Source organism: Mobula birostris, chromosome 11, assembly GCF_030028105.1.
Source record: "Mobula birostris isolate sMobBir1 chromosome 11, sMobBir1.hap1, whole genome shotgun sequence".
Taxonomy (NCBI): domain Eukaryota; kingdom Metazoa; phylum Chordata; class Chondrichthyes; order Myliobatiformes; family Myliobatidae; genus Mobula; species Mobula birostris.
The window spans coordinates 29,266,580-29,284,521 of NC_092380.1; the positions used below are offsets into that span (position 1 = coordinate 29,266,580).

At 44.9% G+C, this 17,942-nt stretch overlaps 1 protein-coding gene across 1 annotated transcript in view; it reads left to right on the forward strand.

Moving 5' to 3' along the window:
* Positions 1-17,942, forward strand: part of LOC140204651 (SLAM family member 8-like) — a gene marked incomplete at its 5' end in the record, with an annotated part of 70,461 nt that overhangs the window by 40,234 nt on the left and 12,285 nt on the right. Inside the window, 2 exons of the mRNA XM_072271347.1 lie at positions 2,758-2,887; positions 5,466-5,783. Of these exons, the coding sequence (XP_072127448.1) occupies positions 2,758-2,887; positions 5,466-5,783 (448 nt within the window). The remainder of the gene's footprint in view (positions 1-2,757; positions 2,888-5,465; positions 5,784-17,942) is intronic.

A 17,942-nucleotide genomic window follows, 5' to 3' on the forward strand; every position in this document is an offset into this window, starting at 1 on the left:
TTCCAATAACTTTTCCAATACTGATGTCAGGCTCACCAGGTTATAATTTCTTGATGTATTCCAAGAGCCTTTCTCAAACATTAGCTCTCCCGCAGTCCTCCGGCATGTCACCTGTGACTAAGGATGTTTTAAATATCTTTGCTAGGACCCCTGCAATTTCTGCACTAGACACCCATAGGGTCCAAGGGAATGCTTTGTCAGGCCCTGAGGATTTGTCCACCCTAATTTGCCCGAAGACAGCAAGCATCTCCTCTTCTGTAACCTGTATAAGGTTCATGACCTCTCTGCTGCTTTGTCTCACTTCTATAGACTGTGTGTCCGTCCCCTAAGTAAATACAGATGCAAAATGTAACCTACTTTGGCTTCATGCACAGATTACCACTTTGATCTTCCAGCGGACCAATTCTGTCCTTTGCTATCCTTTTGTTCTTAATATGTCTGTTGAAGCCCTTAGGATTCTCCTTCACCTTGTCTGCCAGAGCAACATCATGAGTTCTTTTATACCTGATTTCCTTCTTAAACGTTCTCCTGAATTTCTTATTCTCCTGAAGCACTCATCTGTTTTTACCTGCCTAAACCTGCTATGTGCCTCCTGTCTATCCTGACGACTGAACTTGCTGTCATGTGGAATCTGTGTTGTAATGAGCTCTTCGGGCCTGATCAAGGTGCCGGAGAGCGTTGGGCTCTGAGGTTTTTAGAGCATCTGAATTGTTGAATTGTTCTTTAAGGAGAGTTGTTAATCATTTAGCATTCCTTGTGTTTTTCTTGAGCGACCTTCTTTGTAATGCGATCTCCTTGTGCTTTCTGCTTAAACTTAAGTTTATTTTGATAGTCTTGGGGGTTCTGTGTTACTTGTATTTTTTAAGCAGACACCCGATTAGTGCTAATCCTAGTCTTGACAATGTTACTTCTCACAGTGTTGCTTGGCCGAGCCACTGATGTTCTTTTGGAATTATTATGAACAAACTCTCGTCACTGTCTCTACATCTGAGACTGTCTTTCCTCCGCACTGGGGTTCTGTTACTGTAGCGCACATCGTGACAAGTGTATGACGTCCATACAGAGTGTGAGAGGTTGCAGCCCCTGTCTGAGTATTTGAAGGGGCTCTTCCTCAAGTTCTGGTTACCCTTTCCAGCTTCATTAAGTACTTCCTAGAGCTCAGCTATTTGTATTTCGCTTCCTTGAAAGATCCCAACTCTCCTTTCACTCTTAGTCAATTGTTTACTGCAACTTGTACCTCTCCCAATACTCAGACTGACTGCCATTTCTGGCTTCATTACATGTCTCTACTTTGGATCTAATCCTGTCCTTAATGTCTGTCAGAAACCCTGGTTGAACCATTTTGCTGTTAGTGATTTTGTTCCAGAAAGGAATGTTGAACTCTTGCAGACCCTGCAGTTGTTCAGTAAAAGTTAGTCACTGTCCATCCACTGCCATGCCTTTCAGTGAATCTCTCTAGTCTTACTCATCGACCCACTCCTTGTACCCTCGGATTTTCCTGTTTATATTCCATGTTGGAATTCAATTACCCTTTGAATGAAAAATCCTCTTATAGCCGTTCTTCCACAAACAATGCCACACAACAAGATGATGAATGGACCCCCTTCCTATTTACAGTACAACACATTGTGGGCCCTTCAGCCCATCATGTTTTGCCAGCCCGTATAAACCTTCTCTATGATCAATCAAACATTTGCCTTCCACATGCCACCAGCCCTGGTAGTGATTTCAAGGCACTTCCAGCTCCCAGTTTAAAAACCTTATTTCTGGCATCTACCCTAAACTTTCCTCCACTCACCTGAAAAGGATGCCCTCTGGTATTGGCCTCTGCCATCCTGGGCAAACAGTGCTGGCTATCCACTCAAAATTTTATACATCTCTATGAAGTCACCTATCATCCCTGTCACTCCAAAAACCAGAGTTTTCATAAGACTTCAACATTACAGCGTGCTCATGAATTCAATCCCATGACTAATGAAGACCATTCACCTTCTTAACCACTGTACCAACTTGCATGACATCTTTGAGGGACTCTGGTACCCACCGCTCTGAAAACCACCAGTACCGGGACACCCCACTCCTGGGACCCACCACTCTAGGACCCACTGTTTTGGGACCCACTACTCCAGGACCCTCCACTCTGGGACCCACCACTCCAGGACTCTCCCACTCCAGGAGTCCCCCCCAACTCCAGGAAACACCCCCCCCCCACACACTGGGAACCCCACCACTACGGGACCTCCCCCTCCCACTCTGGGACTCAGCACTTTGGGACATTCCACTCTGGGATCACCACTCTTGGACCTACCGCTCTAGGGCCCTCCAGTTTGGGATCCCCCACTCTTGGAGCCCACCACTAAGGGTCCTTCCCTAGTGTTGATGCCCAATGAGCTGAAACCCTCTCCTCCCATCAATCTTTGAGCCACTCATCTCCCTATCTGACTTACCCTGTGCCTCCCAATAGTTACAAGGTGTCACCCCACCCCTAGAATATTTCCGTCCGATGTCCATTGACACCAGGACACTCTGTGCCACATGCAGTAAAATAGAAACACAGGAAATAGGAGCAGGAATCAGCCATTCTGTCCTTTGAACCTGTTCTATCGTTCTGTATGAATATGGATGATCCTCTCTGTCAAGCCCATATTCCCGTATTCTTCCCATCCCTTTTATGCTGTTTAGTTATAAACATTATGTGATGTGGTCAGTACAGAAATACCAGAAGCCCACTTCTAAAACCCTGGATTCCCCATACAGCCTCTTGTGACAGCAAGTCTCAGAGCTTCACCACCTCTGAAACAACGGGACCCCAGTACAGCCACTTGTAGCAGTGAATCCCACAGATTGACCTGGAGATCCCACAGATTGACTGCATCTGAACTGGAGGGTGAGTAATAGCCTAGTGGGAATGTTTGCTAATGCTGCATGCAAGGATTTAAACTAGAGTTGCAGGGGGATGGTAACCAGAGTGCCAGAACAGTTAGTAGAGAGATTGCGAAGACACATATTGGTAAGATCTCGGACAAAGTCAGGAAACAAAAGGTTGAGCAAGGTGTGACCTGTGTCCTGTGCTACGTGTTTTAATGCAAGAAGTATTATAGCAAAGCTGGATGAGCTCAGGGCATGGATCAACACCTGGAATTAAATATTGTAGCCATTACAAAGACTTGGTTGCAGAAAGGACAGGACTGGCAGCACAGTGTTCTGGGATTCCGTTGTTTTAGACATGACAAAGTGGGTGGAGAGGTGGCGTTACTACTCAAGGAAAATGTCACAGCAGTGCTCCTTCAGGACAGACTGGCGAACTTGTCTAGTGAGGCAATATGGGTGGAACTGAGAAACAAGAAAGGTATGACCACATTAATGGGGTTATATTACAGACGACCCAATAGTCCATGCAATTTAGAGGAACGAATTTGTGCAGAGATCGCAGATTGTTGCAAGAAACATAAGGTTGTTATAATAGGTGATTTTAAATTTCCACATATTGGTTGGGAATCCCATACTGTAAAAGGACCACATGGGATGGAGTTTGTCAAATATGTTCAGAGAAGTTACCTTCATCAGTATGTAGAAGTCTCAACAAGCGAGCATGTGATGCTGGATCTGCCATTAGGGAAAGGCACAGGGCAGGTGCCAAAAGTTTGTGTAGGGGAACACTTTACGTCTAGTGACCACAGTGTCATTAGTTTCAAATTAAATATGGAGGAAGATAGGTCTGGTCCGCAGTTTGAGATTCTAAAAATGGAGAAGAGCCAATTTTGATGGTATCAGAAATGATCTGTCAAGTGTTGATTGGGACAGGCTGTTTTTGGCAAAGATGTGCTTAGTAAGTGGAAGGTCTTCAAAAGAGAAACTTTGAGAGTTCAAAGCTTGCATGTACCTGTCAGAATAGAAGGTAAAGATAACAAGTGTAGGGAACCTTGGTTTTCAAGAGAAAAAAAAGAGAGGTGCATAGCTTATATAGACAGGTAAGAACAAATGAAGTGCTTATGGAGTATAAGAAATGCAAAAGAGTGGTTAAGAAAGAAATCAGAAGGGTGAAAAGAAGGCACGAATTTGCTCTAGCAGACAAGGTGAAGAAGAATCTTAAGGGATTCTACAGATATGTTAAGAGCAAAAGGAGAGGAAGGGACAAAATTGGTCCTCTGGAAGATTAGAATGGTAATCCATGTGTGGAGCCAAAACTGATGAGGGAGATCTTAATTAAATTTTTTGCATTTGTATTTACTCAGGAGGTGGACACAGAGTCTATAGGAGTGAGGGAAAATGATATCAACCTCATGGACCCTCTACCGATTCCGAGGAGGAGGTGTTTGCTATACTGAGGCAACTCAGGGTGAATAAATCCCCAAGGCCAGACAAGGTGTTCCCTCGGACCCTACGGGAGGCAAGTGCAGAAATTGCAGGGGATAGCAGAGATATTTAATTTATCTTTAGCGACAGGAGAGGTACCAGTGGATTGGAGGACAGCCAGTTCTGCTTCTTAAAAGTGTCTGAAAATGGACCAAGAAATTATCGGCCCATGAGTCTGATATCAGTTGTGGGAAAGTTACTTGAAGGTATTCTAAGTTTAAGTATTTGGAGAGATATGGACTGATTTCAAATAAAGTAAATGATAACAAATGATTCAGAAGCACACCTGGACTCCACCTGTTCTCGCCGAAGCCTATTGAGTCAAAGCTTCCACTCTAACACTGGCCCAGTCCAACAATGGCTGCTCCAGCAATAGCCATTCTGCTTACATCTTGCTTCTTTTTATTGAATCAAACAAATATTGGAGTCTTTGCTATTGATCATCTCATGAGGCACCAAATAATGCATTTCTTTGTGAAAGGTCATCCATGAATTTATAGCCATCCATTGGTTAGTACGTTGACTCCTTTTCCATAGATGGACTTATTTCCTAATACAGTCAAATTCCCACCAGATTCCATAATCACCTTTGTCACCTGGTCCACAATTAACAGAGTTTGGACCTGCACCGTAGACCCTCGTAAACAGCGTCTTGAAGATTTCTTTGTTTCTGAGTGCCCGGGATTGCGGGAGAATTCACAGCTCTGTAAAGTTGTCTCAGGTGGAAAATTTCTGCAGCTACATTGCCACTCTGATACCAACCAAATGTTCAAACATCCAATGGTTGGTACATCTGTTCAAACATCAGCGTGACCCTGCTTCATTTCATTCCTTCAGCTTCCTGCTAACCAAGTCTCCCCAGCCGTCACGGGAGTTCTAGACAGCGGACGGTTCTCAGAGGGTGCTGGAACCGCCTGAGGAGAGGAGGTGTGGCCTCGGGCAGGAAACAAGTCCTTGTGTGATGTAGGAACTGTGGGCTGGCTGTGTCACACAGCAGGGAACCAGACAATGGGCCCCCTGGCCTGCTCCTGTGGTTGTGATCCTCTCAGCTCTGATTCCTCCTCCTGTCACTGAGCTCACCTGCTGACTTTCTCCTCTTGTTTCCTCAGCTGGAACGCGGGCTTTCTCTCCCACTGTGAAGGGAGCTCGGGGAAAGTCGGTCTTCTTATCTCCCGGGATCTCAGTCAGAAAGGACCTTTATGAGATTGTGTGGAAACTGACATCACTCAGTAGCAGGATAGTGCAATACATAAAGGGGAGCACTGAAATTTTCATGGCTGAGTATGAGCAACGGATAACTCTACATCCCGGGAACTTCAGTCTGGAAATCCGTGATGTACGGAGAGCGGATGCTGGTGATTATGAGGTGACTGTTACCAGAGGTTCAGGAGCTGAATCCAAAAGGATAGTTCGACTGGAGGTGTACAGTGAGTGAGATGCTGCAGAGGTGCCTTAGTTTCACTGGCTCCTGAAACACTACTAACGAATGGGTGAGGGTAGATCCCATTGGTTCCCCTGTTCACTGATCCCCACTGACTGTGAGTGCCCAGAGCTGGGCTCACAGACCTAGTGTCAGGCAGGTGGTCTGCTGGACACACTCTCCACATCCATGGAGACTGGGCCAGGGACCATGAAGGATAGAACTGTCCATGGGGGAACCTCGAGGCACTGAGGCTGGAGGAGATGAGCACATGGGGAGGAGGGAACTGAGGGAAAAGCCAATGGCATTGAGGGACTGGTGCGGATGGGTCAAATGATCTGTATCTGTGGGTCACAGTTAAACAGATCTCACTCAGAGGTCTGGTCTGTCATGTTCAGGGATCCCAGTTGTTCCGCCTGTTTCCCAGAGCACTTTATCTACTTACTGAGATACAACACAGAATAGGTCCCTCTGGCCCTTTGAGCCACATCACCCAGCAGTCCCCTGGTTTCATCCTTGCCTAATCATGGGGCAACCGATAAAAAACTAACCTACCAAACAGTACATCTTTGTGCTATGGGAGGAAACAGGAACACCCGGAGGAAACCCACGTGGTCACCGGGAGAACGTTCAAACTCCATACAGGCAGTGGTGGGAATTGAACCCGGGTTGCCTGTACTGTGAAACGTTGTGCTAACCACTGTGCTATCGTGGCATACCACTATGCTCCCATTGCCACTCTGCTTGTTATTTCCCCAGACTGAAGTCTGAGCTCAGCAAGGTGTTTTATTCCTCAGCCTTCGCGCTGTGCTATGCTGTGCTGTGTGATACCCTGTGTATTCATTACACTGGATATAGTGCCCCAGTGAGTGACACAGTTCACGAACGCAAGAGCACACTTACACCCAGCAATATTGTTCCTGACTCACATTTGCAGTAACATACATTCACAATAGTCTCACCCAGCAACGTCTGTTTGAGAAGTATTCTGTCCTCCATCCCAGGGTTAACCGGTTCCCATTGGAGTATAAGACCATAAGACATCCGTTAGTCTTGTGAGACCATGGATCTGCGCCTGGAAAGTCTTTACTCTCCAGGGCGCAGGCCTGGGCAAGGTTGTATGGAAGACCAGCAGTTGCCCATGCTGCATGTCTCCCCTCTCCATGACACGAATGTCGTCTAAGGGAAGGGCATTAGGACCCATACAGCTTGGCACCGGTGTCGTCGCAGAGCAATGTGTGATTAAGTGCCTTGCTCAAGGACATAACACGTTCCCTCGGCTGGGGCTCAAACTCACGACCTTCAGGTGGCTAGTCCAATGCTTAACCTCTTGGCCACGTACCCACAAGACCATAAGACATAGAAGCAAAATTAGGCCAATCAGCCCATCGAGTCTTCTCCATCATTCCATTATCCCTCTCAACCCCATTTTCCTGCCTTCTCCACATAACATTTGACATCCTGAATCATCAGGAACCTATCAACTTCTGCTTTAAGAATACTCAATGACTTGGCCTCCACAGCCTTTTGTGGCAATGAATTCCAGATCCACCACCCTCTGGCTAAAGAAATTCATCCTCATCAAAGGGACATTTTTTATTCTGTGCACTCTATCCTGTACTCACCCACTGTAGGAAACATCCTCCCCACATCCACTCTATCCAGATGTTTCAATATTCAATAGCTTTCAATAATATCCCCCATCGTTCTTATAAGCTCCAGCGTGTTAAGGCCCAGAGCCATCAAACAATTCTCATATGTTAACCCTTCTATTCCCAGAAACCTCCTCTGGACTCTCTCCAATGCTTGTACATCTTTTCTAAGATAAGGGTCCCAAAACAGCCCACAATACTCCAGATGCAGACTGATCAATGCTTGAAAGCCTCAGCATTACATCCTTGTTTTTATATTCCAGTCCTCCCAAAAAGAATACGAATATTGCATTTACCTTCCTCACCACTGACTCAACCTGCAAGTTAACCTTCAGGGAATCCTGCACGAGGACTTCCAAGTCACCTCGACCCTCTGATTTTTGAATTTATCGCCGTTTGGAAAATAGTCTACAGCTTTATTCCTTCTACCAAAGTGCAGAACCATACACTTATTCTGTCTGCTACTTCTTAGTCAATTCTTCCAAAGCCATCAATTCTGTCATCCAAATCGTTAACAACATAAAAAGAGGCGGTCCCAACACCAACCCCTGCGGAACACCACTTGTCACTGGTAGTCAATCAGAAGAAGCCCCTTTATCCACTCTTTGCCACCTGCCAGTCAGCCAATCTTCTATTCAGCCAACCTTTCCTGTAATGCCATGGGCTCCAGTTTTATTAAGCTGCCGCATCTTGCAAAAGGCCTTCTGAAAATGAAAATACTTGTTATTTCCTCAGAGAATTCCAACAAATTTGCTGACTTTTTGCCTGTTTTATCATGTGCCTCCAAGTAATGGAATGCAACATCTTCCCAACCACTGGTCAGTCCAACTAGCCTATAATTCCCTTTCTTCTGCATCCCTCTCTTCTTAAAGAGTGGAGTGACATTTGAAATGTTCTAGTCTTCTGGAACCATTCCAGAATCAAGTGATTCTTGAAAGATCATTACTAATGCCTCCATAATCCCTTCAGCTACCTCTTTCAGAACCTGGGGTATCCATCTGGTGCAGGTGACTTACCTACCTTCAAACCTCTCAGCTTCCCAAGTACCTTCCCCTTATAATCTTAACTACCCTCTCTTCTGTCTGCTGACACTCTCAAATTTCTGTCCTACTGCTAGTGTCTTCCATAGTAAAGACTGAGACAAAATACTTATTCAATTCGCCTGCCATTTCTTTGTCCCCCATTACCTTTCCAGCATCATTTTACAGTGGGCTAATATACACTCTCACCAATTTTACTCATTATACTGTATATTTGGAAAAAACTTTTGGTATCCTGTTTTATACTGCTGGCCTTCATTTTTCATCTTTCCTGTGATACTGCTTTTTTTAATTGCCTTCTGTTGGTTTTTAATAGCTTCCTAATCCTCTGACTTCAAACTAATTTTTGCTGTAATATTTGCCTTCTCCTTTCCTTTTATGCGGTCTTTGATTTTGCTTGTCAGACACAATTGCCTCTTCTTCCTTTAGGAATAATTCTTCTTTAGGATGTATTTATCCTGCACCTTTCAAATTGTTGCCAGAAACTCCAGCCATTACTGCTCTGCCATCATCCCTGATAGTGACCCCTTCCAATTAACTTCCTTCTCTCTCAAGCCTCTGTAATTTCCCTTACTCCACCGTAATACTGATACATTTAAATTTATCTTCTCTCTCTCCAACTGCAGAGTGAATTCTATCATATTATGACTACTGACTCTGTAGGGTTCTTTTACCTTAAGCTCCCTATCTAAATCTGCTTCATTACCCAATCCAGAATTGCCTTTTCCTGAATGGGTTCAACCACAAGGTGCTCCAAAAAGACTTCTCATAGGCATCTACAAATTCCTTCTCTTGGTATGTGGCACCAATCTGATTTTCCCAATCTACCTGCACATTAAAATTCCCCATTACTATCATAATATTGTCCTTTTTACATACCTTTTCTATCTCCCATTGTAATTTGTATCCCACATAGAGTTGTAGAAGAGTAAAGCACAGAACCAGCCCCTTTGTCCCATCTAGGCCATGTCAAACCATTTTAACTGCGTACTCCCATTGACCTGCACCTGAATCATTGCCCTCCATACCCCTACCATCTATGTACCTATCCAAACTTCTCTTCAACATGGAAATCAAGCTTACATGCACCACTTGCCTTGGCAGCTCATTCCAGTGAAGAAATTTCCTCCATGTTCTCCTTAAACTTTTCATCTTTCACCCTTAACCCATGATCTCTCATTATAGTCCCACCTAATCTCAGTGGAAAAAATTCTGGCTTGCATTAACCCTATCTGTACACCTCATAATTTTTATTACCTCCATCAAATCTCCCCTCAATCTTCTGCATTCCAAGGAATAAAGTCCTAACCTATTCAGTCTTTCTTTATAACCCGGGTCTCAGCAACATCCTTGTAAGTTTTCTCTGTACTCTTTCAACCTTACATCTTTTCTGTAGGAAGGTGACCAAAACTGCACACAATACTCCAAATTATGCCCCACTAACATCTTATACAATTTCAACATAAGATCCCATTTCCTGTAGTCTGAATTTGGAAGGCCAAAGTGCCAAATGCTTTCTTTATGACCATCTCTAACTGTGACACTACTTTCAATAAATTATGGACCTGATTTTCCAGATCCCTTTGTTCTACAGCAGTCCTCAGTGCCCTACACTGGTTGGTCCTACTGAAGGGCAACACCTTGTACTTGTCAGTATTAAATTCCATCTGCCATTTTTCAGCCCATTTGTCCAGCTGATCCAGATCCCACTGCAAGCTATGATAGTCTTTGCTGTTTACTACACTCCCAGTCTTGGTGTCATCCGCAAATTTGATGACCCGGTTAACCACACTATCATCCAGATCATTGATATTTTAATGACAAACAACAATGGACCTAGCACCAATTCCTGCGGCACTCCACTGCTCACAGGCCTCCAGTTAAAGATGCAACCATCTACTACCACTCTCTGGCTTCTCCTGTAACGCCAATGTCTAATCCAATTTACTACCTCAGTTTGAATGCTGAGCGACTCAACATCCTTGACCAACCTCCCACGTAGGACCTTGTCAAATCTCTTGCTAAAGTCCGTGTAGACTCTGGCATGGTGCCAGAGGACTGTAAAATTGCAAATGTTCCTTCACTCTTTAAGAAAAGAGGAAGGCAACAGAAAGGAAATTATAGACTAGTCAGCCTGACCTCAGTGGTTGGGAAGATGTTAGAGTCAATTGTTAAGGATGAGGTGATGGAGTGCTTGGTGACACAGGACAAGATAGTTCAAAGTCAGCATGGTTTCCTTCAGGGAAAATCCTGCCTGACAAACTTGTTGGAATTCTTCGCGGAGATTACAAGTAGGATAGATAAAGGGGATGTAGTGGATGTTGTATATTTGGACTTTCAGAAGACCTTTGACAAAGTGCCACACATGAGACTGCTTACCATGTTAAGAGCCCTTGGTATTACAGGGAGGTTACTAACATAGTTAGAGCATTGGCTGATTGGTAGGAGGCAGCAAGTGGGAATAAAAGGATCCTTTTCTGGTTGGCTGCCAGTAACTAGTGGTGTTCCACAGGGATAGGTGTTGGGACCACTTCTTTTTATGTTGTATATAAATGATTTAGGTGATGGAATAGATGGCTTTGTTGCCGTTTGCAGATGATATGAAGATTGATGGAGGGTTAGGTAGTGTTGAGGTAAAAGGTAGGATTCAGAAGGACTTAGACAGATTAGGAGAATGGGCAAGAAAATGGCAAATGAAATATAATGTTGGAAAATGCTTGGTCATGCACTTTGGTAGTAGAAATAAATGTGCGGACTGTTTTCTAAACGGGGAGAAAATCCGGGAATCTGAGATGCAGAGGGACTTTGGAGTCCTTGTGCAGAACAACCTGAAGGTTAACTTGCAGATTGAGTTGGTGGTGAGGAAGGCAAGTGCAATGTTCACATTCATTTCATAGCCATAGTCATAGTCATACTTTATTGATCCCGGGGGGAAACTGGTTTTCGTTACAGTTGCTCCATAGATAATAAATAGTAATAGAACCATAAATAGTTAAACAGTAATATGTAAATTATGAAATAAGTCCAGGACCAGCCTATTGGCTCAGGATGTCTGACCCTCCAAGGGAGGAGTTGTAAAGTTTGATGGCCACAGGCAGGAATGACTTCCTATGACGCTCAGTGCTGCATCTCGGTGGAATGAGTCTCTGGCTGAATGTACTCCTGTGCTCACCCAGTACATTATGTAGTGGATGGGAGACATTGACCAAGATGGCATGCAACTTAGACAGCATCCTCTTTTCAGACACCACCATGAGAGAGTCCAGTTCCATCCCCACAACATCATTGGCCTTACGAATGAGTTTGTTGATTCTGTTGGTGACTGCCACCCTCAGCCTGTTGCCCCAGCACACAACAGCAAACATGATAGCACTGGCCACCACAGACTCGTAGAACATCCTCAGCATCGTCCGGCAGATGTTAAAGGACCTCAGTCTCCTCAGGAAATAGAGACGGCTCTGGCCCTTCTTGTAGACAGCCTCAGTGTTCCTTGACCAGTCCAGTTTATTGTCAATTGGTATCCCCAGGTATTTTTAATCCTCCAGCATGTGCACACTGACCCCCTGGATGGAAACAGGGGTCACCAGTACCTTAGCTCTCCTCAGGTCTACCACCAGCTCCTTAGTCTTTTTCACATTAAGCTGCAGATAATTCTGCTCACACCATGTGACAAAGTTTCCTACCGTAGCCCTGTACTCAGCCTCATCTCCCTTGCTGATGCATCCAACTATGGCAGAGTCATCCGAAAACTTCTGAAGATGACAAGACTCTGTGAAGTAGTTGAAGTCCGAGGTGAAGATGGTGAAGATAGTCCCCTGTGGAGCCCCAGTGCTGCTGATCACTCTGTCGACACACAGTGTTGCAAGCACACGTACTGTGGTCTGCCAGTCAGGTAATCAAGAATCCATGATACCAGGGAAGCATCCACCTGCATCAATGTCAGCTTCTCCCCCAGCAGAGCAGGGCGGATGGTGTTGAACGCACTGGATAAGTCAAAAAACATGACCCTCACAGTGCTCGCTGGCTTGTCCAGGTGGGCGTAGACACGGTTCAGCAGGAAGACGATAGCATCCTCAACTCCTAGTCGGGGCTGGTAGGCGAACTGGAGGGGATCTAAGTGTGGCCAGACCATAGGCTGGATCAGCTCCAGAACAAGTCTGTCCAGGGTCTTCATGATGTGGGAGGTCAATGCCACCGGTCTGTAGTCATTGAGGCCGCTGGGGCGCGGCGTCTTCGGCACAGGGACGAGGCAGGACGTTTTCCCACAATACAGGAACCTTACGGAGCCTCAGGCTCAGGTTGAATACATGGCGAAGTACTCCACATAGCTGAGGGGCACAGGCTTTGAGCACCCTGGTACTGACACCATCCGGTCCTGCAGCCTTGCTTGCGTTGAGACGTTTCAGCTGTCTTCTCACCTGTAGAGCTGTGAAGCCCACCGTGGTGGTTTCGTGTGGGGAAGTGGTATCGTCATGAGAGCAAGGTGGGGGACTGTGAGGAGGGGTAGGAGGGGAGAGTGGAATATGTGTTGGTTGGGGGCCGACAACAGATGGCTCATGTGTGGGATGGGCATGGGCCACACTGTCAAATCTGTTAAAGAACAGGTTAAGTTCATTGGCCCTGTCCACACTGCCTTCCACTCGTCTGTTGCTAGTTTGCCGGAACCCAGTGATGGTCCTCATCCCCCTCCAGACCTCTCTCATGTCTAGAGGTCTCAAGGGGTCTAGAATACAAGAGCTAGGATGTGATGCTGAGGGTTTATAAGTCACTGGTGAGGCCTCACTTTGAGTATCGTGTACAGTTCTGGGCCCCTCATCTTAGAAAAGATATGCTGGCATTGGAGAGGGTCCAGAGGAGGTTCACAAGGATGATTCCAGGGATGATAGGGTTATCATACGAGGAACTTTTGATGGCTCTGAGTCTGTACTCACTGGAATTCAGAAGGATGAGCGGGGATCTCATTGAAACCTTTTGAATGTTGAAAGGCCTAGTCAGAGTTGATGTGGAAAGGATGTTTCCCATGGTGGGAGAGTCTAGGACAAGAGGATACAGGCTCAGGATAGAGGGGTGCCCTTTCAAAACAGAGATGCGGAGAAATTTCATTAGCCAAAGGGTGGTGAATTTGTGGAATTTGTTGCCACATGCAGCTGTGGAGGCCAGGTTGTTGGGAGTATTTAAGGCAGAGATTGATAGGTTCTTGATTGGACATGGCATCAAAGATTACAGGGAGAAGGCCCGGAATTGGGGTTGAGGAGGAGAAAGGAAAAAGGATCAGCCATGATTGAATGGCGGAACAGACTCAATGGGCTAGATGGCCTAATTCTGCTCATATGTCTTATAGACAATGGAATGATTGTTGGTGCCAGATGGAGTGTCTGAGTATCTCAGAAACGGCTGATCTTCTGTTACTCAAATAAACACACATTACAGCAGTGCTCTACAGAAGAGCATCTCTGAAAACACAACACTTCAAACCTTGAAATAGATGGGCTGCAGCAGCAGAAGACTACGAACATACACTCAGTGCCTACTTTATGAGGTACAAGAGGTACCTAATAAACTGAGCGTATATTAGTGATTTAGAATGAAAATGTGGTTAACCAGATCAGCAAATATGTGGATGACACCATTACTGGAAGTGTAGTGAACAGCGAGGAAGACTATCAGAGCTTGCAGTGGGATTTACCAGTTGGGAAAATAGGCTGAAAATGGCAAATGAAATTTAATGCAGACAAATGTGAGGTGTTGTCTTTCAGGAGGACAAACCAGGGTAGGTCTTTACTGGACTTACACCATAGTGTGTGGTAGCGCAAAGAGATCTGAGAATATAGATCCATAATTCCTTGAATGTTACATCACGGGTATACAGAGCTTTTGGCACATTGGCCTTCATAAATCGGGCATTTAGTACAGGAGTTGGGGTGTTATGTTGAAGTTGTACGAGACTTTGGTGAATCCAAATTCAGGTTAATTGGGCCATCAGTTAATTGGGACAGCCAGTTATTTGTTACAACTCTTAAAGAACAAAAACTAATCAAGAAAATAGCCGGGATTCCTTTCATTTATTTGGGACACTATGCTGCTTAATTGGAACAGGACCCTGTTGTTGAACAGTTTTTCTTTAAATTAGCATTAGTGGCATGGTTATTAGATACTACAACATTTTCAGAGTGAGCAGTTTTTAAACAGCATCAGTTGTGCATGTTGGTGCTTTTGTCACTGATAATTGCCCTTCTGGACCATTGAGCCATGCTGCCCAGCAACCCACCTATTTAATCATAGACTAATCATCAGACCAATTATAATGATCAATTAACCTACTATCTGGTAAGTCCAGACCCTGGGAAGAAACCAGAGAACCTGGATGAAACCAACACGGTCAGAGGGAGAGTGTACAGGCAGCAGCAGGAATTGAACCTAGGTCACTGGTACTGAAAAGCGTTGTGCTAACCACTACACTACCCTACCACCTTATAGGCGCATTTTATTGTTTACTTGCAAGGGAAGCCTACTCCAGACTATATTGTCTGGAAAATAGCTTCAATCTTACAGCTCAATCAAACCACTTTTATACTTTTTACTATGCACAGTAATTAGTTTGTTCCATTTCATAACATTCCTCCATTATAAGCAAATGTCTGTGATTCTTGGCGTCTGTTCTTCAGCCAGTCCATTTGTCTTTAGAGGCTTCTTCCCCCATAACCGCCATGTCCTATTTTTCTCTGTTGTCAAAACTTTTCCCCTGCCATAAAACAAACAAACACACACACACACACACACACACACTTGTAAGCCTCCCTCCAAACCAGCAACCAGCAAAGCATCCTGGGATCACGCTGGTTCCATTTTGTCACATGATATTTTACAAAAGTTATAAATTCATAAAGACTTCAGGGTTACAGATATATTTCCACAGTGTTTATCCATCTCCCTTCAAACTCCTCAGTGAGATTCAGTACGATCACTGCCTGTGTGAACAAGCCTTACATTCCCACCTTTCTGGATTGCCTATTGGATTTATCCTTCACTGTCTCATCAATAATGTCCTGATCTGGTACCCAGGAGATGAAACTTCCCATGTGTGATGGAGGAAATAAGAATGTTCTCCTGAGGACCATGTAGATCTGTGACACAATGACCAACTCTAATGCAGGGCACCAGGGAGGGTGGGGGTTAGTCCAGGACAACTGTACTGGCAGGAGAGATGATAGTTAGTGAGACAGAGAGGAGTTTCTGTGAACACCAGTGAGTCTCCAGGATGGTGTATTTTTCATACAGAGGATGGTAGTTATTTTGAACAAGTGGCCTGAGGCAGAGGTTGAGTTGGGTACAATTACAACATTTGAGATCTGTTTGGATAGTTACATGGTTTAGAGGGATATGAGCCTTATGTAGGCAAATGGGACTTACTCAAGTAGAGACCTTGGTCAACATGGAAGAGTTGGGCTGAAGGGACTTTTTCATACTGTATAACTTTAAGATTAATAGAATTCTAACCAGGACCACAGAGTTATAACACAGGGCATGATGAAGGATGCTGCTGAAGTCATGTTGTGTGCAAATAAATGTTAAATATAAAGGGAGTAAAATAGTGGTGGCCTGGCATGTTTTGAGGGAGTAGGAAATGGTCTTGGTGAGTTATGGAACCTAGAACATAGAAATATACAGCACACTATGGGCTCGTCAGCTCATGATGTTGTGCCGATATTTTACCTACTCACGATCAATCTAAACCTTCCTTCCAACATAGCCCATAATCCTGCATTTTTCTTTCATCCATGTGCCTATCATTTAAATGCCCCTAATGTATCAGTCTCTACCGCCCCCAACAGTGCATTTCACTCTCCATTTAAGAAACTTACCTCTGACATCTCCTCCAAATTTCTCTACAATTGCCGTACCTTAAAATGATGCCCTCTGGTATTAGCCATTGCCACCCTGGGAAAAAAGGCACTGGCTGCCCTCTCTATCTACTGGAAAGGTAGTGTGAGAAAGTTCCTGCTGAGTTTAAAGGATGAGGTTGCAACCGCACAATATATACGTGCAGGACCACAATGTCTATGTAGACATGTCTCCTTCTGCAATCAAGATGTAAGAGAGAAACTCCAAGAGGAGCCACACTCTCAGTCAAGATCATCTTCCAATACAGGGTTGGCACCATAGAGCAAGATGAGACATGTTCACGCTCCTTATTCCACAGGGTTCACACGGGAGCTCTGTAATCTACAGCCTGAAGGAAGAGGGTGACTCAGTAAGTCTCATTTTACTTGAGCCAATAAAAAGAAGTGAGGTTGAAGCAGACCAGCCATTGTGGGAGTGGGCAGTGTTAGAGTGGAGGACTGAGGCTTTAAGAGGTGGAGGCAGAAGTGAGTATCAGGTAAGAACAGGCAAAGATTTTTCATTATATACAGTACTAATTTGTATAGCTAAAACAATAGAAATTACAACTGATTAAATAAAGTAGGAATGCAGGAGTAGGTGATGGGCTGCACCTGCATAATTTGGGAGCTGGTGGACCCCATTGTGGTTCCTGATGATGTGTTGTAGCTGTATGATGTGGGAGCTGGTGGACCGCACTGTATTTCCTGGTGACCACATCTGCAGCAAGTGTTGGCTGCTTGAGGAACTCAGGCCCAGAGATGGTGACCTGGAATCTGAGCTTCAAATGTTGTGATACACCAAGGAGGGGGAGACGCACTCTCGTTCATAAGGCAATCGCACCCATTACATTAAATACTTCAAATTCAGTCAGTAGCAAAGGACAAGAGTGTGTGACTGGAAGTAAAGCATGCAGGGGTATACAAGAGGAGTACCCGTGAACTTGCCACAAATGTTGCTCCTTGTGAGGATGAGGGTGGGGCTGTAGGAAGGGTGAGTAACCAAATCGTGGCACTGAGGTGTAGGGGCCATTCAAGAGGGGGGAGGGAATGAGAATTCATAATTCTCCGCTGCAAAAATCGAGAGTCCTGAAGGCTGTGTTGTTTGCCTGGTGCCTGGGTTCAGGACATCTAATCTGACCTGCAAAGGAATTTGGAGTGGGAAGGGAAAGATCTAGCTGACGTGGTCCGTGTGTGTACCAATGATGTATGAAGAACAAGGAAAGAGGTTCTACTGAGGGAATTTGAGCAGCTGGAGGCTAAATTAAAATACAGAAACAAAAGGATAAGTATCCCTCGATTGTTACCTGAGTCATGTGCAAATTGGCACAGGAGTAATAAGATCAGAGAGCTAAATGTAAGGCTCAGAGATTGGTGTGGAAGAAATGGATTTGAATTTGTGGGACATAGGCTCCTGTATTGGGGAAGGAGACAGCTCCTCCGATGGGATGGGCTCCACCACAGCCATGCTGGGACCAGGGTCACAGCGATTCTTATCACTAGGGCTGTGGATAGGGCTTAAATTTAAATAGTTGGGTTTAACAATTTGGAAAAGTGAGGTTAAAGTTAAAGGAGAGCAGAGGTTACGGAAGTTTCC